General features: G+C 35.2%; 1 protein-coding gene across 2 annotated transcripts in view; it reads left to right on the top strand.

Annotated features, from left to right (window-relative positions):
• Positions 1 to 7861: 7861 nt before the first annotated feature.
• Sh (Potassium voltage-gated channel protein Shaker) overlaps positions 7862 to 27477 on the top strand; it is a 392327-nt gene continuing 372711 nt past the window's right edge. Inside the window, exon 1 of one of the 2 annotated variants that reach the window (XM_070110730.1) lies at positions 7862 to 9589. In XM_070110730.1, the coding sequence (XP_069966831.1) occupies positions 9444 to 9589 (146 nt within the window). In that variant the 5' untranslated portion in view covers positions 7862 to 9443. The remainder of the gene's footprint in view (positions 9590 to 27477) is intronic. The other variant, XM_036376275.2, reaches the window with a different exon arrangement.

Genomic DNA, 27477 nt, shown 5'->3' with positions numbered 1-27477 from the left:
TCAATTTCAGACATCAAACGAAAACCGAAAACGGACGGTTACATTCTCATTAGCATCATTTTTGAAGAAATATGCACCGATGATTCCACCGGCCCACAAACCACACCAAACCGTTGTTTTTTTTTGATGAAATTCCAGCTCTTGAATCTCTTCAGGTTGCGCTTCATCCCAAATGCGGCAGTTTTGCTTGTTTACATACGACTTGAACCAGAAATGGGCCTCATCGCTGAGCAAAATTTGGCTCGAAAGCTTAGGAACTTCTTAGAACTTTTCAAAAGAATTGATTCTTCACGGTTTTCGTGTAAACTCTCAGCTACGGCCGCTATATTTTCTTCACTGCGTGCCGGACGTGATCTATTCGGTCGAATATTATCCAATAATGAATGATGAGTCTCAAGATGACGAATAGTACGCTCAGTAGGCAGATTATATTAACTATAAGTTAAGAGAAGTACGCGAAACCCGTTCTTTACAGAACGTGAATTTTTTTAATAAAGTTGAGTGATTTGTAAACGTTGTTCATTCGTAAGTCTTTTCATGACAAAAAGGCAAACAATACAGAACAAAAATAATATGACAGCTTGACACGACTCATGCGTGGTCTTTCAGAAAAAGGCTATTCAAAAAAGTACCTCTACTTGGATCGCCCGTTGCAATTAGATTTCATTACATAGATGTAACCTGAGTCACAGAACGAACCAACCATACTACTTTCATTCAAAGGTCGGAATCAGTATCTCTTCGTCTTCAAACTTTTCTTTTCTAATTTTGAGATGAGAGCTCATATGTTTTAGAATTTCGAAGAGCTGAATACACTTACTCGTACAAGTATATTCATAAATTCTTCGCCAGACTAAGGCTTTTTCATGCCCTGTCCAGCAATGTCTTTAGAATTATTCATTGGTACGCCCTTAGCAGTGGGATCCACAACTTTAAGAGCAATTACTTTGCATTCAACCATCCAAACAAAAAAATCATCTTAAAAGGCACACTTAGTGTGAAATTTTTATAAAATCGTTTATTTTTTCATGATTTATTAAATAATAAAATACCAAACTATCTTAATTAAATATATTTCAATTGATATCTCAAATAGTTTTTGAGTTACAGCCTTCTAAAGTGTAGTCGCCCAGGTCAATCAGTTCCCTCAGTTTATCTTTGAACTCGTTTTTTTTCAAAAACACATTTTTCAAATTTCTGTGAGCGATTACTCGGAGCCAAATCATCCGATTATTGTCAAATTGTTTCTGCGTTTTTAAACTTAGCAAAAATCGAATTTTCACAGGCCAAAAACGTCCAAAATTTTGTGTAAATTTCACCTGTTTTTTCAATAGCCACCATTTTGTCAATTTTGGTTGGTCATGGTACGGACACAACCTTCTAGCGAAGAAAAGAGTAAAGTAGAGTTTTTTAGGGTTCATCAGATGGTTATATTTTATTTTTTTATTATTTATTATATTATATTATATACTTTATTTTATTTTATTGAAAACGTAACACATGAATAGCTTAAATGTAGACGAAATTGAATTAAAATTTAGCCGTTTATTTTAACCCCGTAGCCAGAGAGACATGAAAAAAAAATGATAAATGTCGTTACAAAAATGCTAAACACACACACACACAGACATAAAATCGCCACCCTAAAAACCTTCACCCTTGTTATTTACGGTTATTTAATTTATTTCACAACCAAACCCCAACATCCTTGAAACTGGTCACTTTGAGTTAAGTGAGTGCAACAATTTCGAATTTTAGACCACCAACTGGTACTAACCAAAGAAATATTTGCGAAACATTGCGGTCCAATAGAATAGTATTTATAGCATGACAATATGCACTTTGAATGTGTGTGTTTGTTATGCATGCGGTTGTATGTTATTTGATGGTATGTGTGTAGAAGTGACTTTGGAAATACTTTCGAGGCAGCATAAACGCAAAGAATGCCGGAAAGCAGCAATTCGAAGACTGCGTGAGAGCACCACATGCAGACAACAACAGCAACAAAAATATACTATATTTATATACATAAATATATACATGAATATATATGTGTATATATGTACATGTATATATGTATGTATTAGCGTGTTGGCACGTGCCTGTTTGTAGGGATATTAGTGCCGGAGCATATGTAAGCACATAAGTAGGCAAGTACGTGTGCATTCACGCTGGCATGCAATGCTTGTTGCAACAAGCATGTTATTGCAATTAAGTAATTTCTTATTGCCACATTGTTGTGCAATACAATACATACTCATATATATACATAGATGTGCCTGCTGCCAGCAATTGTTCGACAGTTACATTTTGTTGCGGCGTTTAGTTGTCATTGTTGTTGTGTGGTAGTTGTTGCTGGTAAAAAGGACATTAATTGTTATTTTATTACAGCAATGAGTTCATTAAAATTGGAAATAGATTTATGGCAGTGCAGTCATGCAACAAGCGCTTAGCAAAAAAAAAAAAAAAACACAAGTGCAGAGTTAAGTGGCAACAGCTGTTGCAGGACTTTATTAGCATGGAAAATTAGAATCCATAGAATAATGGCATACCCCTCGTTTTTCAACCCGTTTCTTTAGTTTTGAAGAAGTCATCTGCTTGCATTGATGAGCATGTACATACATACCATATATTCATTGAATTTGGGGCATTTGGATTTATTCGTAAGCTAAAGCGTAGAGTTTGAGTTTTTGTTCTATTTTAAAATCACTTATTTGCAAAAATTGTAGCTTTTGTAGCGCTGGAGCGCATTCTCCGAATGATCACCCGTAGCCGGGTCAAATTCGAGTGCTTCCTGGTTACTCAGACATGACTGCCGAGGGAGCGGAAAATATGTTTAAAGCTTCTGATCTAGCTAAAGAATTTTTTTGTCTTCAATATAGTTACTCGAAGAATTGCCCATCTGAAGCTATCAAATTTTCCCATCCTTCTGGCAAATTATGGATTACAGACAAAAGAAGTGCCAATAATAGATCAAGCCAATTTTTGGTACCCTGTTCCGATATGAACCATATTTCAGTGAGGTCGATCTGCCTCGACCGGAATAAATGATAGTTAGAAGGGGGTGGGTCTAGACCATAAGGCGCCTGAGGAAAAAGTCGCGAATTTCGGACGTTTTTCGGCAACCGATTTCTTAAATTTTTTGAACTGGTATCAGTAGCGTTAGCCATTAATGGTTTCACCGGCTTTACAAGCTCATAATATTCCATAATATGCCCTTCTGATCCCCCCCAATACAGGGCATTACATTGGCGTCATAAAATTGGTTTCGTTGATTTGGCTGGTTGGCCAGAATTCACATATGATTTTATGCATTTAGGGCTGTCATATTGGGTCCATTCAATTCTATCTAATCACCATTTACAATACGATGCAAAAACAACGTCTTCTTGTAGCGCTCAAGCAGTAATTCTGAGATGCAAAATCGTGTTTCAACGTCTCTTGGCTTCAATTTATATGACACTCGGCGATTTTAAGCATTTTGAAAGGGTTGCTTGAGTGATTTCAAAATATTCTGTGAGCTCTTCTTATATTTCCCAATAGTTTTCATCGAGTAATGCCACTCATAACATTCATCGTCTTCCAAGCCAAAATCACCACCTTTGCTAGAGCATGTCCACCATAAATTTTTACCAAAATACAAAGACTTTTGGCTGAGGTTTTTTTTTCATATAAAATTATGGGAAGTTCTTCGCAAAAATACTTTTTCAGGCACATAGTTCAACATATTTGTGTGAAAATAATTATTGCTGCTTTCGCTTCAAGTTATTATTGACAAAGACGCTGCTTTCCATCGTATGTTCAGAATATTGAAACAATGAAATACTTATCAAGTTACGCCATTTAGATAGTTTGAGTTTTGCTTCATTCTTTCTCTTTGCTGTTAAGTACAAATCTTGTTTATACCAACAGCTCAAGCGATTCTTATTGAACTTCATAAACTATAGACTGTTTTTTTTTTATTAACTGTTAGCCACGAAGTTTTCTTTACAGCAGATACGTAAAAAAAAGTTGAGTAGTTTAGGTTTATTATTTCAATTCTTTTCCACATTTTACTTTTCTTCGCTGGCCTGTCTCTTGCAGTCACAACCGATAACAGTTTCAGACAGTACAATTTCACAAATTCCATCTAACGTGTTTATTTCTCGTTCTTCACTCCTGTCACTGCAATGCTCTGTTAAGTGAAGCATAACAAATTTTCCAAATATTTTCCGAAAACCACAAAAGTTTGCTAGTCCGGCGACCACATTTAAGCCACAACAATAACAAAATGTCGCGCAATCCAACACATTTGACGTTGACAGATTATTTCCGTTATCTTTGTTGCAATTCTGTTGCACAAATCCTCTTTTATTCTTATTTGCCTTTTATTTGCGATGTTTACTTGAAGTTTGAACCACAATGTATATGTATGGAAATGTGAAATCTCCAGAAGGCGTTGCTTTGCCAAGTAACAGTGCGGAAAATATTTTGCATAAGCTGATCTAATATCTGAAAAAATAAGATTAAAAGTGGTTGTAGATGAAAGCGTTTCGTTTTGAGTTGAGACATTTTCGAGAAGAAGATTATTTTAGACTCATTTTCTGATAAAGGTTTAAAATGCTCGATTAAAGCGAAATATTTGGCATTATGTATGGTAAAAATGTTATTGTGACAACCAAATAATTATAAGTTATATGAATCAAAATTTTCCGGATTTAAATGATGCTTTAAATCAATGACGTTCTTACGAGTTGGAATGGACTCAACTGTCGTTCATTACTAAGAATTATTATTCGGTACTTTTTCTCCATAGTCCGAGCGATTGTTTCGGACTTAATTAGCGGAATGTCTGTTAGTTGGCACGGAGAGCAGAAGAGGTAAAGTTGTTGTTAGGTACAGAGTCTCTTCTGAAGTGGCAAATCAAGGCAAATCTCAGTGTTACAAAGAATAATAATTATAAAAAGCCTCTGATACTCTTGCTATTTGAATGAGAGCATACTCTTCGTATTTCACTTCATCTACCTTTTCGACTAGGAGACCAATTCTACACTTTTGAAAAATCGTTTTTTCAGTTTCGAGGACATAAAGAGCAATTTTGCCATTATTAGCCATTTGCTAGATTATTGGACAGTTTCAACGTCATATTAACAAGCCCATTTCTAGTCACCAGTAATGGTGCGTTTGATGAATGTAGCATCCTCAGATACGTTGTAAAGCATTTCTGTTGCGACTTCTACTCGTCTTCGTCGATTCAGGTCTTTTCGCACGAGTCTAGCATTGACACGCTGCATACCCAAAACATTATTCAAAAAGTCATGGTTGGCTCCATAAGAGATGTTGCGATCCTCTGCTGCCTCTCAGATGCCATCACGACCATTTTCAAGCACTCTATCTTTAACTTTTTCGATTCGGCTGCCTCTCATAGTATAGGAGGTTCTAATAGCTAGCAATAGTTCAGTTGGATAAACTTCAGTGTTTGAGCTTATACTTTCTTCTGCAAGGGAGACTTATTAATTCAGCCACAGCGGTAACCTCTACTCAGTGAGGAGGTCGTCACAAAGAAGGACTCAGATTGGCACAAACCTCAAAATCAACAAGTCCATACCCTTTACTAAAGTCGCACCAATTCAATTAATCAAAAGCTTCAATTTGATTAAATGCATTTTCGTGAACATTTGTAAATAAAGAGATATAAGTGAAAGGCCATTGCTAATATTTGTAATGCGATTGTATGCCTTAGTAAAGTGATTTGACACTTGACATTTTTACAAAACCCAAACAAACACCTACAGCCATACAAGTATTGTAATCCACGTAGGAAAAAAAGGGCTTACAATGAAAAAGGAAATGTTCAAAATTTTCATGTGACATAAATAGATTATGAATGAGAATGACGAAGTGATGGTAGACTGAATGATGAAGAAGATGAAGAAAAAATTTGAGGTGTGGTATAAAGTGAAAAAAACGTTGACGGTGATTTAGATCCAGCAAGGGACTCACACCGAATTCTAATGATTCGATTAGTAGACGAACTCAATTGATTTGCTGTGGGTGTGGGTGAATGAGAGAATGGGTGGTGTAATTGATTTTAATGTGAGAACGTAAATGCCACTTAGCTGATATGCGATATGGTTGAATGGTGTGTAAATGGCCAACAACCATCGAGGATTAACTACTTGATTTAGTATAATTATTGTACAAGCAATTATTGAGCAATCAATTGAGTCTGTTGATGCTTAATGTAGGCAGGAATGGGCGAGGGAAGATAGTGAGTGAGTGTTGAGAGAAAATGAAAAGCTAAACATAACAGAAGAATGCCTAATTGATGGCTTTTAAAACTGCAACTTGTCGAAGATTAGCCAATCAGTGACAATACCATGAAGTCTCCTCGGCATCGCACTTGTAGGTGTTTGAGTGTTAGTTTGGCGACTATTGATTAATTAGCTAAATATACTCAAGACAATTGAGCTTTAGCGTGATTAGAGAGCAGATAGTGAACTAGAAAAAATTATTGACATAATTGTGATTCAAATATTGAATATTAGACTTAATCTTGCCATAAATTCTGTTACAATATTTACAACCATAAAAACTGTTCGCGAACGCATTCGCCTAAATCCTTCTTAGAAAACAGAAAATTATATCAAGGGAAATATATATATCTACCAGATGAAAGTCAAGATATATACTAGATGATTTTCAAATGAAAGCCTACCGGCGGTCTACCAGACACCTTCTGACAATGCGCATGAAGCAAATTAAGATCAACAGACGCAAACAGCTTCTTCAAAGGCACGCGGTTAACGGCCATGAAAGTATCCTTTTTACGGATGAAAAAATGTTCACTCTTGAAAAAGTTTTTAATAAGAAAAACGACAAAAACGAGGTTATCATTCGATTTCACCGATTTTCACACTATCGTAAGAAGGGTTGAAACAATTTGCCCTGTGTAAATTTAGGTGATATCGCTTTATTGGTTTGACAGATATATGTATATAATAAACATATTAGGAGGCGGGGCCACGCCCATTTTTAAAGATTATCAAACCGCAGTTGCCCCTCTTTAAAGGGATTTGTGTACCAAGTTTCATTAATATATCTTATTTTTTACTCAAGTTACAGCTTGCAGGGACAGATGAATTGACGGACAGACGAACAGACAGTCACTCTGATTTCAACCCGTCTCGTCATCCCGATCATTTATGTATATATATAGGTATATATATAAACCTATATCTAGCTCGATAATTTTTAGTTCGTACAAACAACCGTTAGTTGAACAAAACTATTATACTTTGTAGCGACATGTTGCTAGAGTATAATAATTTACATTTATTTCATATAATTCTAACCTCAAATTTTGTGTTGTTCTTTCATTTGCAGCTAAATGATCTTATAAGCGACAACACCAAATAGTTTAAGCTAAATAGAGAGCAGAGCGTCGGTTGAGAGCAAAGTAGTGATTTTTAATTACAAAATTTCTTAATTAAAATAAGTCAATAATAGCGGAAATAAAGTAAAATAATAATAAATATATAATGCAAGCAATTCAAAAGTGAGAAACTTTAGCTAGAGCAATTTATTTAAGGACTTAGTATTAAATAAAACAAAAAGAAAGAAAATATTAGTAATAAACTGTAAAATATAAAAAATTTAAATTTATGTTAACGGAAATAACGCCATTGTGATTCTTAATTATAGCTTACAAATAAAAGAATAATTATTAAATTAAAAAAAAATACTCGAAAATCATAATTATAAATATTAAAGTTCAAAAAATTATAAAACAAAAAAAGATTGGAAAAATAATTTCAGTAAAAATAAAAAGCTAATTTAATTTATAATAAATTCCAAAGTAGTTAGCTAAATAGCAATAAAAAGTCGCCATAAAATATAAAAAAAATAACTGCAGTAAAAGTTTGCCATTAAAATATAAAATAATTTAGCAAACTAAATTTAACGGTAATTCAAAGCAAAAATACATAATAATAATAAACATTTAAATCGATAAAAAATAGTGTGAATGTATAAAAGAGCATAAAATTTTAAATAATTTCCAATTTAAAAAATAGGCTCCCGTTTTTAATTAATTAAAAGTAATTAATAGCAAAACAATTAATTTGAAAGTATTAATTAATTGAAGCTCTTACAAAAGTTATAAAAATTAAATAGATATAATAATTAATGCATATTATAACTGCTAAACAAATTAATCCAGCGTAACGTCAGCCGCCCATAAGTTACACGCCGCTGCTTAGAGAAAAGTTATAAAGAAATCAAATAAAAAATTAGTCCAAATCCATACACTTCCCTATGAATGCGTCATTATTATAACAAATGTTAAAATATTTACTTAAAGCAATTTCAATTAAAGTAAAATCAATGAAATTTAGCTAATATAAGTTATACGGAATTCAGCAAAGAAATTGTGCACACTGGCAGTTCACAAATACAAAAGCGGTTACTTAACATAAACCGGTTACTTAAATCAGATATCATAAAACAGAGTTGTTTAAAAACAAAATAAATAACAAGCGCATTATAACGAATAATAAGTAGAAACCGACTATTTGAAAAACCGGTTAACCACTTAAAAACCGAATACTTAAAACATATTTCTTTTAACGCGCCGTGCAATAAATTTTACGCCTAAAAAACTAAACAATATTAATTGAAATAAAAAATTCAAAAAGTCTAACGAAAAATCGGTTACTCAGAGCGCAGTCCACTGAACACCGCAAAAAGAGCAATAATTAATTAAAAAAATAGTTATACTGCAAATTATTTAATAGCTAACAATAATTGGAAAACATTTGTAAAATATAAAGCTACGGTTGCCTAAACCTAATACGCCTAAAAATTGAGTTATAAATAAAGTATCTCAAAAATAGCGAAGAAAAATTCCAAACTTTCATTAGTGGCCAAATTAATTGTTCGCATTGATAAAACTACTTCCATATTAAAGAAAAATCTAATAAACTCGCTATAACTGAACCGGTTACTTTACGCAATGACGTGCCCGCAACAGAAAATTTTCTCGCGCTCGTATGCGTTCACGCCGCCAGCGACTAAGTGGCATTGCTAATGATTGCTCAGTTGGCATAAGTATTTATGATGCAAGAACGGGATATTACTGTTACATCTACAACAAAAACTATTCACTGCTCAAAGCTAAGCTCTCAATAAAAAGCAACAAATTAAAAAGTAATTTAAGTATTAAAGTTAAATTTACGCGTACGCGAGTGTGTGTGTTTTATTTAATTTAATTCTTTTCGTTTATTGTCAACTCAATTCAATTCTACGCAACTCAACTCAACGCTCAACTCAACTCAGTTCGACTCGACGGAGAGGCTGACACGCGTTGACGTGCTCGTTGTGCCACTACCACCACTACCACCAATTTTCAGGTTGTTTGTTGTGTATATTTCTATTGTGTTAGTACAAGAACAACAGCCGGCAAAATGACGATGTGGCAGAGTGGCGGCATGGGAGGCCATGGCTCCCAAAATAATCCATGGATGAAATTAATGGGCATCGTACACAAGGAGCGACGACATGCGGACAATGTACAATCGCAGAGTGGCTCCAACGAACGGAATCTAAATCAGTAAGTACATAATTTATGTATTTTTATGCATAGCTTCGTCTAAAAATGTTTGTTTCTTGTTTAAGATTACAGTAAAAAAGAGGAAGAGAAGAAATTACGAGTGATTTTCGAGTAGATTTCAGTTGATGCGCAGTGGTTGAGGAGTTTTGATTATAATATATAATGCGTCGGCTTAAGGCAAAGTGCATAAATTTTGAAAATACAAGTGTTAAAGCTATGCTAGAGAATGAATTATATACTTACTTACAATCTAGAACGGTGTACCCACTCAAAAGATGATTATCTAGTGCTCCACAGGTAGAATAATAAAGTGCCAGAGAATATTGATAATTCGGATATTAGATTTGCCTGTGTCCCAATTGGCTTCTACCGTTCTCGGTGTTTAGGAAAGTACAATATAATGAGTTACGGGTGTGATTTGCAGAAAGATTTGTGATTTTCAGAAGTAACGCATGTCTTAAAGGGGGTTTATCTAAGCTCTTCAGCTTGTAACAAACTACACATTCCTAACCCTCTCTCTTATGATCGAATAATTAAATACGAGCTCCGACTCTTCATAGTTTGATTTATAAATATAGCAGTTGTCAAAAAATGCTTTCAAGTTGAAATGTATTTGAAGTCATAGAGAGTTCTCTTGTACTCTATCAAATTTGACCCAAACTTTATTCTCGGTCATTTAGCATTACCCACGATGCACCAAGTCGGAGGCGACCTGCACTACATTAAGCGTTAACTTGAGTAAAAATCAAGATATCCTGATGAAGTATGATGCTGTTACATATGTTTCTTGCTGTTCAAGAAGGGTTGGTATTGAGATGGGCGGAATTGGACCATTGCCACGCCCACAAAATGCTTATAAAATACCACAACTAAGCTCCAAATTAAAATACAAAACTGTAGTTTGGTGCAGAGAATCGCAGTGGTGAGTAGCAGCTGTGCTTTGAAAATCTTTATAAAGTGGGCGTGGTTGCGCCCCCTAATAGGTTAAGTATACATATCTCCCAAATCACTTAAGCTAAAACGACCAATATTGCTCAAACAAATATTGTTAGCATGCCCTTTGAAAATTTAAAATTGGTTGAAATCGGATTATGACCACGCACACTCCCCGTAATATGTAGTTACGTTGAAAACTATTAGAAGTACAATAAATCAATATTCATATTTCAGGATCTGCTCAACTCATTTCAATCAATTGTGGTAGATAACATTACCCTGATATTCTTATGCTACAGCGTGAAAACGGGCGGACTACAACCACGCCTATTTTACATATAAGACAACTTTAAATCTGATTCTGCACGAATAGTGCACGCCCAAAAACTGTCAAAATCGGACGATAACTATTCAAGCCCCCAGATACCGAATATGTAGACTCCAGTTCCTATTACGAACTTTTTAATGGAAAATATTGGTTATTCTGTGAGATATATTATTGAAGTTCGGAAAAATTCCTTTCTTGATAATACTATGCCCGTATAAGTAGAATCGGATCAATACTTCCCCTAGCCTCCATATACCTAATATAAAGATTTTCGAACTTCCAGTTAATCGATGGAAGCTGCAAGAATATGTAATGTTGGATTACATCCGAACTTAGCTTTTCTTTATTTGCTTTTATTTTGTCAATATACTAGAGAGCAAACCAGCTAGGAAGAGTAAATGTTTTCAAAAGACCCACAATTGGTTCCTCTCACCCCAAATGTCACTATAGCGACCGCGACTTAATTTAGCCTGCTGAAAATATTATAAATTGCATAGATCCGTATACAGTAATTAAAAATTAATTAAAATGTAATTATAACGTAATAACGGTACAATTGCTCTGACAGCGCAGCATTGCATTATTTATTTCGAAATATATTTAAATTTCTACCATCTCCGAACAGCGTGCAAAGCTGCATTTGATTTACTCGGCCATTAAAATTTCGCACATTAAATCGATTAATTGGTTTTATGCCATTACGTGTGTAGGTGTGTGTGCGTGGTGGAGCGCGCGCCATTTGCAGTAAATCCGAAACACACATATACACATAAATACTTCCGCAGATCTCGCAGCAAATGCAATTTGTGCGCTCACTGCAATTGACTTACAGCGCAGAATTCAATTTGGAATGCGAAAGCAAATTACAACACCTCTGCATTACATTATACCTAACTATGAATAAATATTATGACCGTGTGTGCGTGTGTTTGCGTGTGGGAGTGCGTGCCTTGCGGCTGCCGTCCAGTCGTGTGAATAATCCTTATTACATTAACTTCCACTAGCGTGCACTGTACTCGGTTTGCGCCGTCAGCATAGAAATTTGTGCATTTGTTGTAATTGAGTGGGTCATATATGCTATACTTGTACATTCAGATATGCCATACTTACCCATACATATGTATTTGTGTATGAGGGCGCTTCAAACTTCAATGCAATTCAACTTAAGTATGCGTTATGGACCGCTGCTTCGAATTTCTGCCGAGGAATATGGATTATGGTCATCAATATGCTGCTGGAGTACTGATAAGCTGTTAATTGTCTCAAATGTGCTAGGTATGTTATGTGGAACATAGATATAAAAGTACATACCCGTTTATAGCGAACAAGCTTGGAGCCAGTGAATAATCTAGTATGGAAGGAAATAAGGTCCCATATGAATTAGCTAGAGAGCAGGTTAAGAGAAGCGTGGACTTATTTCATATGTTCGATATATCAAAAACTGAGGGACTAGTTCGCGCTCACCTCAGTTCTTCATGCCGATTATTTTATAAATATATTTTATAAGGTTCACGACGTTTCATTCTACGTGTTAAAAACTTCGCTGCTAATTGAAATTTGTCAAAGCTCAGATTATGAGTGGTGATGTCAGGACATCAATAATAGTTGAAGACACCAGAACTTATTCTTGATAAGTAAAAATTAATTTGGACTTGGAAACAGGGAAGTGAGTCTTGACATTCCTCGTGATAACTTTTATCAAAGATTACCAACGGCGAATGACTCCCCTTTTGGTCTTATCCACCGTTGTAGTGTTAACTGTCTTCTTAAAAATCTTCTTCACTTTGAATTCGCCGAAACTTTGTAATCGAATTAGATTTTGACACCTAGGCAGGATAGGTTTTAAGCGGTTGACCGAGGTCTGTCGTTTTGTCTGCGTACAGTGATTTACCGGTTGTTGTATCATCGATCATAAGGTCTCTTCTATGAGGAACCCTCGGACCAAGTTGGTGATTTAAATCCTACGGTCATTTCACCGAATATAATGTTAAAGACCACAAGATAGGATGAAGTTACCTAAGACTAAGGGAGTAGGATCTTTAGTTAGCGATTCATTTAAGTGAAAGCATATCTTAAATAGTTTCATCCATTGCTTGAAATTTGTCAGAGTTCCACTTTCTGAAAGTAGGATGCATATGTGGCCTTTTAAGCCTTATATGGTGGAGTAGTCGTACGTGACAGGGTTGGAGATGTTGAACTTGAATCTGCTGGCGAGTGGTCGTAACCTTATTAGAAAGACCTACCAAACTGAAAAGAGTTACGACGTTGAAAAACCATACTGTAACCGGTTAAAGTTTGGTTACAAATAAAATTATTATCGAATGAGTAACAGCGATAGTAGGGATTATTAAAAACAAGCAGTAAAGTCCATCTGTATATTCCTTCTATAAAAAGAACGACTATCAGTTTGCTCAGTAGTCTTCTAATCTTTGAAAACAGTCTACGGTTTCATACGTCTGAACCCGATTATTTTTTGAGGTAAAACGTCGATTCGTCTAGAAGATGATACTTATCTATTACTAATGCTTCTTCTTCGTTCTTTACCGTCAGGGTTAGGTCTTTTAGTAACTCTTTGTCCATCAAGACGCGTTTATTCAGTAGGGATGCTGATTGTAATTGGCGATCATTTCCAAAAACAGTTCCATTAAAAAATTGTCTTTAATATTAATGTATACGTGTATCATCAGCTAAGCCCTAATATTTAATACTAATTCGGAGGAGATGTCAGGCCTTCAGAATGCCGGTTAGAATCCTACAGTTCATTAAGGGATTGCAGAAACCAAACTTGGAACTAATTTTCTGAATAAAATACATATCAGTTCTCGTACAGTTTTACTTAAAGAGTCTGTGAGTGCAAGTTCGCAAAAAAAATATATTTTTTAAAAGAACTCCAGTTTTTTTCCATTTCACATTAAACATTTAAACCCAAGATTATCTCTTGAGGCATTCTCTTTTATTCTTTCGCTATTCACTCGACTTTCAGCGACTATTTAATCCCATTGCTAAGCGAACTTACTGACCTCACGTTGACTGGCCTTCATGCGGCTGTTTGTCCTTTCGTTGAAGAGCCTTAGACCACCTGTATATATCTAGGGCTATACATATATATATATTTATGTATATATATATACGTTACCCTACTAGAGTAAAATATTTATGTAGGTAACATTTCTCATTTTTCTCATATTTTCTGTTTGTAAGAAATGCAAATCCTTTTACATTTTTTACTCTTAAAGACCTTGTGGGTTTGTTTGACTTCATGCATGTCCCTTTGTATGTTGCGGCAGTGCTGAGACATTCACTAATCCTTTATGCCTTACTTCTTCACTGCCATAACTTTTTCTGTCCTTTCCTTCCTATGCCGTCCTCTGCGTTTGGGTCAGAAATGTTAACAATAACTAAAAGAAGTAAAGAATTTATGCGTAAACGACTCTGCGAAAGGATAAGAGAGCAACTACTATCTTTACCCTTTACCTTTTATATACCTATGCTTGAGTGTGTGAGTGTTCTACACACGGCTATTTTACCCAACCATTTAAGGTTAAGTGCGCCCACAGCACATGCAGGAAAGCCCAAATGGCTCGAAGATTGTGCCAACTTAATTGAGAAACACACTTATGAACCTTGTATGTGCACATTTTGTACCTTTGGTGCGTAGCGCTTTTTTGGATTTAAATATTTATGATTTGGAGTAGCGTTAATATATATTATATGATGTAATAGAGAGCTGTTGAGAGTAAAGGGTAAGGCCTAAAATACGTAGATGTGTGTGAAATTAGTTATAACTTCTGTTATTTGCGGGTAAATAAATTTTGGAAGTTCGAAAATCTTTATATTAAGTATATGGAAGGGAAGTATTGATGCGATTGAACCCAATTTTGACAAAAGGGTTTATTATTATTAAAAAAACATTTTCTCTCACAGATTGACCGATATTTTCGACATAAAATCAGCCATAAGCTCTGAAGTCCACATTTTTGGTATCTGTGGTTTGAATAGTTATGGTCCGATTTCAACAATTTTTAGACCTGAGATGGAAATATTTGTGCCAATTTTTATCCCGATATATTAATTAGTACTTGATTTGTATACTGGAAAGTGAAAAAATCAGATGGAATTTAAAGTTGTGTTATAGGGGAAGTAGGCGTGGTTACTGTCCGATTTCACCCATTTTCGCACTGTTACAAGAGAATGTCAAAATAACATTATGTAACAACTTCGGTTGAAATTGGTGAAGTAGATTCGGAGATATGTGATTTCATCTTAATGTGGGCGGTGCCACGCCCATTGTCCAATTTTGATACCTATTTGTAAAAGCCATTTTGTTTCAGATGTTAAATTACTGTCTCTGATGCATTTCGTCATGGATTTATAGCAGTTTTAACGTTTTTAGTTTTTAACAAACCTGTTATATGAGGAGTGGGCGCGGTTATCATCTGATTTCTATGCTGTCGCAAATAGTGTTGAAGAGATAAGTCCTGTAAAAATTTGAGTGATATCGCTTAAATAGTTTGGAAGATATACACATTAAACCTATTAGGTGGCGAGGCCAAGCCCACTTTTTAAAATTTTTTAAACCAGGTGTCCCTTATTATTTTGATTCGTTGTATTAAATTACAATATTGTATTCTAATTTGCTGCTTAGTTCTGGCAATTTATAGGTTTCGATTAATGGGCGATCGATTTCGGTTTTGAGGGCGTGGCAGTGGTCCGAGTACGCCCTACGAACTTGTCCTCACTTTTTTGTCAATGAACACGTGTACCAAGTTTCATTGCGTTACCACAAGTTTTGTTCAAGTTATCGCTTGCACGGACGGATAGACGGACCCATAGACAGACACTCGGATTTTAAATCGTCTCATCATCTTGATCATTTATATATCTCTCTATTATATATAAAAGTTTTCTGCTGCTGTCGAGAATCAACTAACATAAGAGCGAGCTAGCTCGTGCTCAGCGGGGGGCGGACGTAGGCGAGCGAGCGAAGCGAGTATATAACCTTATACCTATCTCGATTAGTTTTAGGTGATACAAACTACCGTTAGGTGAACAAAACTATTATACTCTGTAGCAACATGTTGCAAGAGTATAAAAATTAATGCTTTATATATCTTCCATTTATATATCTGACCTATATCAGATCCAGCAATTAAATAACGTGACCTGTATGGTTAAATAAAATGTGAGTCTTTGAAACAATCAGATACGTGGACTTTTATAATTTTAAAGGCATAAAATAAAACTGACCTTCAAGATGAAAGTATATAAGGAAAGTTTGTGGTCCCATCAGCTTTAAATAACTACGCACGGACCTTTTATTTATGAAGTCGATGTAGAAACTTTGCAAGTCAAGTATCTAAAACTTGGTTGCATTAAAATTAATATCAGGTCCTGTGAATGTTTTGGAGCGAAATGGTATATATCCTCATGTATATACATTTAAACAAATTTGACCCGGGCTGACAAAAAACCCTTTCACATATTGTGTTATAACACACATATTTATTATCGCCTTCAAAATAGGCTCCATTTAACCCATGGCAAGCATGCCAACGCGTAGACCAATTTTCCATATACTTGTTCTGAGCTTAGCTATCATGGTCTTCAGTTCCCTTAGCGAATTTTGATTTTATCGGTTCATATTTGGATCGCCATACGACGGATTGTTGGACAGATTCGACGTCATATTTATAAACCCTCTCGTTACGTTTGTTGAATGTAGGGTCCGCAGTTTCTACACTAGCATTGATCCGCTTCATACCCAAAACTTTAACCAAAATATTTTGAGTCGATCCATAAGAGATGTTTAGATCCTCTACTATATTTTTGATGCTAACACATAATTTTTAAGCACTGTTTCTTGAACTTTTTCGTTGTTATCGTCATTAAAAGACGTGGACGATTCGCATGAGCCAAGTTTTCGATTACTTCACCACCATCACTAAACGTTTTGGGCCATTCAAATATTTGCGTTCGTGATAAAGCAGATTTCCTAAAGCATTTGTTTAACATTTTCAACGACTCCGTGGCCTTGATTCCATTGGAAACACAAAAGTTAAATTCTTGTAATAACTAATCTTAATCTAATTAAATTGTTACTCTTTAGATGGGTAGTTTTTCACTCTATAATTTTTACGCTGTGGAAATATGAATGAAAAAATATCCTAGAAAATGTTTTTTTGTTGGATTGCCCCTCAAAACTATGGAATTAAGTGAACCAGAATGGAAAATATATACATTTATATACATTTTGAAAACGTAAAAGCAATAAGAATTCCAATTAATCCCTTACGCACTTTTTTAGCTTTAAAGTTTTCTGGGTAGCGATAACACGTACCAAGCAAACAATGCTCTGAAATTTATACAAGTTTAGAAAACAAACATAAAGCTGAAGAAGCTTTAAAGACAAAGATTGCTTATTCAATTAGTACATACAAAAGTAAATGGTGATTTAAAACGCACGTTTAACCCAAAAGCAACAATAACAGTTACACAAAACAAACACAACAACCTTTGTTGCAAAGAGGGTGAAAGTCGAGCACAACCGACAAAAAATGGGGAAAGGTAAAGAAACACAAACATCACTTTTAGTCAAATACAAAAGAAAAAAGGTGCGGAGAAAACACGATATTGCGATGGAAACGACGAAAACGGTGAGTAAAGAAACCGGATAAGAAGACACTACCAAAAAGGGCCAAAACTAAAAAAAAAAATACACAAAAATAAATGCGAAATGTTAAACGCAAACACCAGTGACAGTTACAATCACTCAGCGCCAATTTAAGCATACGATTCATCAGGGAAAACTTCGACTATAAACCGTTCCCCCCCACAGTGGCGTACCAACCGCTCCAGCGCTACTCCCCTCTCCAGCATGTAACTACAGCTGCACCCAATATGCCAATCAAGCGCAAATTTATTTACTGTGCTGCGTTCAGCAGTGATTTACTTACCATTCCAACCATACAAATGGATAGGAAGACAACCCACAGAAGGACAGTACGGTGGACCGATACAATCGAATGCGCTGGCAATGCTCACTCACTTAATGTGGCCAACTAAAGCCCACTAGCGCGCAGTAGAAATGGGTGTGTTAAATGCTAAATATCGCTAAGTAAACACACACCTAATAAATATTTTTTTTTATAGGTCGGCACGCTTGAAGACATGTAATTAATTAGCAGTATATCGGCTGTTAGCAATCGCTGGCATGTTGAAAGAGTGAAAAAGAAAAAGAACTAAAGTTAACTTTTGATTAATGGCAAGTCTGGTCATTGCTGATTAGTCGTTGTCGCCTTATCAGTGAAATTGTTTGATTTAAAAATAAAATATGTTGCTTTGCATAAAGCTATTTGCGTGAGTGGACCTTAAAAGGTAAATTTCGATTTGAAATAAGTGCAATGATTTTTATTAATTTCCCCATATATGAGAACCCAGTTTACTTCGTGTAAATAAATGAGTCAGAAGGATTTGAATTTTACATTCTTTATCGTATTGAAAGGCTTTATAGGCAGTATCAAAATTGGAAAATGGGCGTGGCACTGCTCAACTTCAGATGAAATCTTATATCTTAGGAACAACTTGACGAATTTTAACCAATTAAATTATATAAGATTATTCAGATATTATATTTTAAGTAGAGAAAATGAGCAAAATCAAATTATGTTCACGCCTACTTTCTATACATAAAATTTTAACTTCAATATTATTATTACATTGTGTAGTTTATAAACGGAGAGTCACTGACGTTATTGCAAATAGCGCAATTTAGATATTCTATCTCACGTCAAAATATTGCCAAAATCGGACTATAACTTTTCAAGTCCCCAGATATAAAATGTGTGGATTATGGTACATGTGGCGGATTTTTTACAGAAAATATCAATGTGGTCTAGTATTGAAATTCAGAAAGAATGAATGCTGAATATCATGCCCTTGTTCCAAAAAGTGCCGAAATCAGGCCAATACTTCCTCTAGTTCTCCTATACATAATATTAATATTTTTGAAATTCTGATAGACTTTATTTCGCATACATATGCGAATCTGTGATATATCTTAACGAAACACAAATACCATCTTGTTCTGGTAATGATATGTGGTAGTATAAAAACTGGGCAAAATCGAATCAATACATCCGCTAGCCCCCATACAGTTTACATAAGAATTTTAAACTTCCGGTTGGCTTGATACTGTATATATCGGTCAATATATGATATGTCTTAGCAAAATTAAATGAATGTTTAATATTGACTATATTATAGTTTATTGCTGGAAATGTGTGAAATCGATTCCCAGCTCCCATATATTATGTATAATAATTTTGTTTATTGCAGCTGACTTTATTGTCCAATATGTCGGTGGGTGTGTTAATTTTCATTATTAAATGTTCGGTTACACCCGAACTGAGCCTTTCCTTCCTTTTTTTGATTTAAGAAACCATACAGAATGTATAGTTTTCATGAAAAATGAATTGTGAATTATCAACGGCATATATATCTACATTACTGATACTAAATGTTATAAAAATAGTTGAATAACGGTTGGTGTGAGTGGTGAATAAAAGAATGAAAAATAAAATAAATGAAAAAAAACCAATTACAACACGTAAATAGCGGATAGCCAGAGCGCTAAAGCGGTCAGCAGGAAGCATGCAATCGACCAGCGCCAACATTTGCAACAATTACAAAAATGCCACATACATACAAGCGTACGCCTGCCTAACAATGAATGGCAGTAGCAACGACGATAAAAATAACTGCAACACCGCCAACAATGACATTAGTGCAAGGCAACAAACAATACAGGCGGTGCAATAATACCGACGGTCGGTCCTTAGCGGCTTGCATGCCGCCAGGAGCAAATCGCCAGTGGATGGCAGACGGCACGAACCGGCGAGGCCATATAATAAATCATTGCATCAGTTATTATAGCATAGTCGGTGGTAACTAGTGATTGGCTGGTCATTGTGTTTGTCTACTGATTGTTAATATACTTTTTTATTATTATTACTAGTGGTGTTGTTGCTGTGTGTTACTTTTTATACCCTGAACAGTGTATATGACTGTAAGCTTGCCACGAAATTTGTAACACCCCGAAGAAACGTCGGAGGCCCTATAAAGTTTATATATAAACGATAAGCATGATGAGTTGAGTCGATGACCATGTCCATTTATCTGTACGCCTGACTAGTCCCTCAGTTTTTGAGATATCGATCTGTAATTTTGCACAGGTTCTTTTCTCCCCAAGAAGCTGCTCATTTGTCGGAACCGCCGATAACGGCCCACTATAACATACAGCTGCTATATAAACTAATCGATTTAAATCAAGCTCTTGTATGGAAAACTTTTTTATTTGACAAAATATCTTTATAAAATTTAACCTCCATAAGTGTCTAGAGCAACCCTGCAATCGCCGAACATGTGATTCAAATCGGACCACTATAGCATATAGCTGCCATACAACAAACCGAAAAATCAAAATCGAGAGAAAGAGCTTTTTAAATATTTTTTTACTATAAAAAATGCACCTGTGGGGGGTGTTAAAGCTTGGGTGCAGTCGAAGATAACTTTTTCGTGTTTTTTTATTATTACTGTTGTTGTTGTTGCTTGTGGCAATAGTATTTTGCTTTTATTGGCACACTTGCGCTTTGTAAATCTAATGGATAACCATTAGACAGTTAATGGAGAAACCAACGGACGGCCACACAAGCTAACTGTGGATAGTTATTAGCCTGCAAATGTGGCTTTAAGTATTGCATGAGCGGTTATAAATGTCGAAAGTGGGACATAAATAGGCCACTAAAACTGTGATAGAAAGAAGGTAGGCCAACAATAACTTCAGATAAAAATCACAACTAATAATAGCGAAATATTTAGCTAATAATTGCAAAGTTATTGATTTTTTGTAAATATAATGACATTTGATTGTTCTTTAATGGATGATAATTGATTATTATATGGTTACATTGCATAAATATTGCTCATACGCAGTGTATACCATACACTTATGGCAAAATGTCAGTACTCAATAAATTGTAATTTAAATGTTACAGCAAATTAAAGCAAGGGTTTCGATTCAGATTACTCACTAAACATTTCACAGTTATTCATATTCACAATTTTCATTCATTCATCAATTCATATTGCACAAGCTTTTGAGACTTTCCTTCACACGCCAAAATGTGGGCAACATAAATTCTAGTAAGATGCATACTTTATGCAATTTCTTTAGTATTTTCAATGTTTTTGTTTCTTTGAAATTTGCACTGATTTTATTTACACAAAAAAATAAACTTTTTCCTTTTGTGTTAAGAATTGTATCGCGAAAGCTACCTCAAAGATAAATTTGTCACATAGGCAATTTACCATTTCTGACTTGCGGCAATACACGGCAGCTTGTTAGCGCGCTCTTGTAGTGTAACTAAAAGTATTTCCATGCCAAAAGAGCTGCCTGCCTCCCTGCGTGTTAGCAGTTGGTAGCTGTGATAAATTGCAACATCTGATTTGCTTGCGGGTATTGTACTCGTATCGTTAACACAAGTTTCCTCCGAAGTATCTGAAAGTCTGCATTACTTGTCGCACTCTGAGAAATCAGTCAGAGTATGTACCCATGGAAAATGGATAACATGTACAAAAAATTTCTGTGTTATCCATGCATTCACATTATAGTTTATATATACTTATATTAAGTTGACAACAAATCAGCATTTCAACTTCTTAAGGCAAAATTTTACAACTCAAATAAAATAATAGAAATGATGTGTAACTCAGAAGCCTAAGCATTTTCGATGGTTTCGAGCGGTTTACCAAGAAAAATGTATACATTTTTGTTTAAAAAAGTTATGCGTTTATTTGCAGAAATATAATTTTTGAAGCCGCAATCCTAATGCAGAACAATATTTCTAGCAGGTAGGATATAGCGTTTATTTGTATTAGAATGTTTTAAAAAATGGTTTTGAAATAAACTCTGATATAGAATGTCGTCCAAGATTAAAACTTTCTTGTCTTTTAAGGAGTTATATCAATTAACAAGCTAGAATACGCGTTTTTTCATGAATATGTTTTGGGAAGTCATTTTAGTTATTATATATATATACATATATACACCTACCACCTGTGACATTCATATCAACAATGAAGTTAGTGGCCTTGAATAAGTAAATTATAGCAAATTTTTCAGTTTTGAAGACTAATAGTATCTTCTGAAGTAGACCATTCAGTCATTATAGTTTTTCGGTAAAGCGTAGTCAATCTTTTAATCGCTGATGGCGGTCTGACGACACCAACTCATTTACTAAAGCTTTCTATTAATATTTAAAAACAATTATCGTCAGTAGAAAAGTTTAGTATTAATACGATTACAAATAAAACATTTGAGGCATTAAGAATATCGTAAAAGATTAAAACTATTGACGAAAACTAGCATTCTCCCAACCTCTATAAGTCATCTAATTCTAAAAGAGTTTTCATTAACAGTTTGAGAATTACACAATTGTAGCGCGTGGTGAATAAAATCATAAAATTTTGCGTAAAGCCTTAAGGTATGCTTTAATTTTCTTCTGTGGGACACAAAATATTTACTACCATTGCTTTATTGTGTCCACTGCTTGGGTTCGTTTATGATATACAATAATACCCTTCTTATCATATAATATAAGCGAGCAAATAATTAAATTCAATGCCATTCAACTAAATTCTATCAATTCTCTATAAAACACATTACGTCTACACATATACAATTAAATTGAGCTGGCTTTCAAATTTGAGTTAAGCAATTTCAGTAATGCAATTTAGTTTGAGTTCAACTTGAAATGAAAACATTCCTTAAGCTAATAAAAGCTGCAAATATATGAATGAATTCAACGAAAACCGCGAGCTAAACTGGAAAATTGTCAGTGGTGACAGGAGTAGAACAACAAATGAGCGAGTAGTTAGAGCAAATACATATGTAGTGGGTGCACATATTCGAATAGATGTTTGTTTGTGTGCTTGTATAATTGTTGGAACGCGAATTTTGTAGAAAACTAACATGCAACGACAGAAAACACACGTCGTGTTACTTGCTGGAAAAAAAGTAAACCGTTCAGATACGTACCGTTATCCGGTAAAATATTTTCGAGCTTAAAATATGATGATAGGAGAGCAAACCTATTTGCTAAGCATATTTTGTATATTTGTATTAGTTTGAGTTAGAAAGAGGGTTAGTTAGATAGCTAATTGATGATGGGTTTGAGTCTTCACAAAGCATTATAGCAATTTATATACTGTAACAATATACCTTAGCCTTAACTGGGTTATATCTAATCTGTCAGTTGAACAGCTCTAAAATCATGAACCTGTGGACAGGATTGGTTAAGAAATTTTTTAAGTCTAGTTTAATTACTTGTTATTAAATAACTGTGAAATAGGGCTCTCTTAAGATAATAGCTATTGACATACTCGCTTACATCTTCCCATATTATCGAAACTATCACTAAAACCTTTTGTACTGGTCAATCGGCAACTATTTTGTAATATCACTGCTTTGGATCACTTTTTCTTGGCAATGTAAGCCTTTGTGCCACACTTGAGCCTATTTGACTGATTTTGTGCATTAAAAAACCTGCTTTTTAATATGTTTATTCAAAAAATTTTTATCAGCGTGAAACCATTGCCATGAAGTTCACTTTGTAAGTCAATATAACAGATCAGAGGAAACATAAGATAAAACAAAACTGAAAGGAAAATTTATTTAAAGCCAGTCTATGGTCGGAAAATGGAAGGGAGGAATAGTGGTTTAGTTTGTAAAATTTTAAATCGGCTTGTCTTAATTTCTGAAAAAACTTCAAGTCTGGTGGAAAAAAACTCAAATGCAAAGTTATAGGTAATAAAAAATTATTATTTCTGAAAGCCAGGGAGCCTAGAGGGTATCTTAAAAATTATTCCCACTGTAAATATCCAAGCTTTGTTTATTTACTCACCCGTTAGGCCAGAAATAAATTTTTCGAAGTTATAAGCGGTGTTCCAGTGTACATAAGGTGTATCATAGGGTCTCCACGGTGGCGTTGTTGGTCTGAGAATTATTCGTGAACTCTTTAACATTTTTATTTCAAGGACAGTTAAACCTCGCAGGGCCATCAACAACAGTTACACGTGCCCATACAAAGCTACAAACTTGCTGTCGAGAACAGCGTGAAACCGCAAACACCAACCGACTGGCTGACAGGCAGGCAAACGGACAAACAGATAAAACGAGTGTTAGTCAGACAAACCCATTGACAGACAGGCAGATGCAGCGAAATGGATTTCAATAAATCTAGGAGATAAAAATAAAAATCAGGCGAACAACAAATGCACTTACAAAACAATCCACCACCCCCGGCCACACCGGATGTACAATGCCACCGGAATAAGGGTGTTTGTGAGCAAATGTGGAGGTTTGTGTGTTGCTAATACCACTGCCCCGCCGTCATGGGCTAACCACTTAAAACGAGTATGCCACGCAACGCTTGCAAAACGTTGCACGTATGCATATGAGGTGCTGCAGCGGTGAGCGTTGACTCGAAGCGTTGAGGACTAAGGCGGCTTGGCGTTGCACACGGAAAGAGCATGGCATTTTATGTGTAGCATGTTAACATGCGTGCATGTGCTTTGCTCTGGCTTTGTGGCATGCAACAGCATTAGTAGAATGTGGCATGAACAAGTGACAATGCTGTGCTGAATGTCGGTTGCAGTTGCTATTCAATGGCATTACAAACGGGATATCGAAATGCACTAAATGGACTGCCAACAACAAGCTGTTGCAAGCAAGAGAGGGGAAAGCATACAGCACTCTTTCTTGTTGTTGTTGTTGTTGTTATAATTAAGGTAGTTGTAATATGTGGCATTGTGTTTCAATGGAATTCCCGTTGCAAGAAAAAAGTACTGTGCTAGTGTAGTCTAAAATGACCTCCCGATCCCTTCAATTGCCTCTCTCTCGAATTTCATTACTCTCGCATGGCTGACTGACAACCGTAAATGCTGTGGTAATGCGAGATAAGCGGCCAACAAGCAGAAGTCAAAGTCAGCTGCTTTGTCTTCAACGAGTCAGCCACTGATGCCCTCAAGTGATTTGGTATTAATGGACCTAGGTCCACATACACATACGCACACAATCGGACTCGCCAAGCGCCGTTGAGTGCTCGTTCAGTTGCAAGTGGCAGCACAATCGAAATGTGCTCATGCGAAAAGTGCAATGTTTTACCGTTATTTGTTGTAAGTTTGCATCTGTGTGTACAAATGTTTGTTAGTATTTTTTTATATTTGCATTAAGTACTGTTTTTTTTGGTTGTTTCTGCTTTTGCTAACTTGGTTTGCTTGCGTTAATTGCCAAAGTGACCAACATGCCCTTTGCTTTATTCACACATTGGCTTCGATTGCATTCGAATTCGTTACAAATGCTCAAAGCTCAATGGCAACTCTTTCATGTCGTGTCATTTCAGTCCCCTTGGGGCTGACGTATTTCTGTGGCTGCCAAAAAGCGCAATTTATATTGTTTTTCATGTAGATAATGTTTAATTTGTTTGTATTTCGGGAATTGAATTTATGACAACAATAAGATAAACATAGCTCGGGATAAGTTAACGATGGCTGCTCTGAGGGTATGTACAATACTTTGGCAATAACGGAAAAAGTTATAGATTAAATGCGTTAAAATAATTTTGCATGGAAAGGCTTAGAGTAATAATGACGAGAAGTGAGATGGAGAGGTAGAGTGTTATAGCTGCATGTTGAGTACGGGATTTTCTGTGGAGGGAACCTAACGGTATAGGTCTATATCTATATCTAAGGCGATAAGTCCACTTATGACCTTCAAAAATCGATTTTTTTTTTAAATTTCCATATCGAGTGAACATAAGTTTAGGAAGGAAGGAAGGACTAAGTTCGTATGTAACCGAACATTTTATACTCTTGCAACTGGCAAGGATCAGTTAGGGAAGTCCAAATTGTGACTAGCCATTCTTGAAATAATTTTAAGCAGAAAAATCTTGCTCACCCCTAGTTACCGTTTTTCGGAGATCCTCGTGGAGATCGGTGACGGGATCAACGTACAACATTGAGTAAATTATTGTTACAAACATTGAGTAAATAATTTTGGACTATGTCCTCGATGAGAAAATAGAACTTTTATATTAATTCAGTGAAAGAAGATTCAGGATGCAAACGAATTGGTACCATGACATGACTAAGGGTAACTCATGTTATATTTTGAAAACTCGCACGGCTGGTTCACAAAAATTGGGTCTAGAAGATTAATCTCGTGGCTGGACCGCTTATTTTAACTACTTTTTTGACTAAGCCGACTCGCTTAACTCTTCACTGAATGAGTTGAAATTTGAACAATATTTTCAAAAAAAGATTTTCGAGAGAAAAGGGAGAGGAGGGATTTTTTAAACATAACTTTCTTATTTTTCCCCTTTTCTTCGATTTCTCGTTTCGCTTCGAAAGATCTTGAAATTGAGAGGATTTTTGACGCATTAAAGTGGTATCGATTTATATATGATTTTGCATGACTTTGTTTTTACTTAATCATCGCCAACACTAACGATATTTATTCCAAGGCAGAGCTCTTGACCTATCTGATCTGAACTTAATTAAACCAGACTTTTTATCCAGTGATCGAAACAATATTATTATGCATAAATTGGCTCTTAAAAGCTGATCCTTATATAGTAAGTTTAAAAATGCAACCGTGAACAGTATTAGAAAACTTATAAATATCAGTTAAGTATTTCACTTCATTGCTAGGTATTGATTTTCTTATGTTATTTATAGGAATGTTCTTCAGCACCTTGGTTATTGAGATGTCATCATCAACTGCTTCTTTCATGTCGGTTTTTAGTTTTGGAAATAAAAATTAGTCACATGGTAATAGATCCAGCGAATACGGAGGGTGGCTGATGAGAGAAATCTGTGTTTTCATTAAAAACTTTTTCGATATTTTGTTTTTTATTTAATTCGTGTTGAACAAAACAGGCGCGTACTTCTCTTTAACCCTAATGTTCAGAAAAATTCTCTAAATAAAATTTTACTTGGATAAAATCCCTCAGCCAGCTTTCTTGTAGTAAAACCTGCATCCATATAATTAAGACTGCACAATTATTTTTTCCTTAACCAAGAAGTGCTCCACGTTTTTTTACTTACTTCACCAACTTTTAGTAATTAAAACTTTCATCTTTCTCATTTTTCTCAACAACGAAAACATTGCGGTCATAATCCATTATTTATTTACTTTTATTTCACGATTTTGCTGTTTACCGATGCATTGCCGTTTGTTTGCTGATTCGGCTGCCAAAAAGGTTGCCATTCATTTCGAAGTGGCCTTTGCTTGGCTGCCAAGTTGCCGTTAGTCGGTTGACTACAATAGAGTGTGGTTTGTTTATTTTTCAAATCTTTTCATTGTTGTCTGCCTACTTTCACTTTTCTTCAGCAGCTTGTCGCACAAAGGCGAACTATATAAGTGGCGGTTTTGTCAAGGTGCCAAGGAAGTTCCACAGAGGCGTTAGCTCCACTGTAGTGATTGCTTAGAGATATTGCGCAAGCCACAGGTGTATCATTAAATTTGCTGCAGCTAACAATTTTGGCTGTGATTGTATGAGTTTTTTTT

This window comes from Bactrocera oleae, chromosome 5 (assembly GCF_042242935.1).
Source record: "Bactrocera oleae isolate idBacOlea1 chromosome 5, idBacOlea1, whole genome shotgun sequence".
Classification (NCBI taxonomy): Eukaryota; Metazoa; Arthropoda; class Insecta; order Diptera; family Tephritidae; genus Bactrocera; species Bactrocera oleae.
Note: the sequence above shows the minus strand (reverse complement) of the source record. Positions and strands in the feature narration are given on the sequence as shown.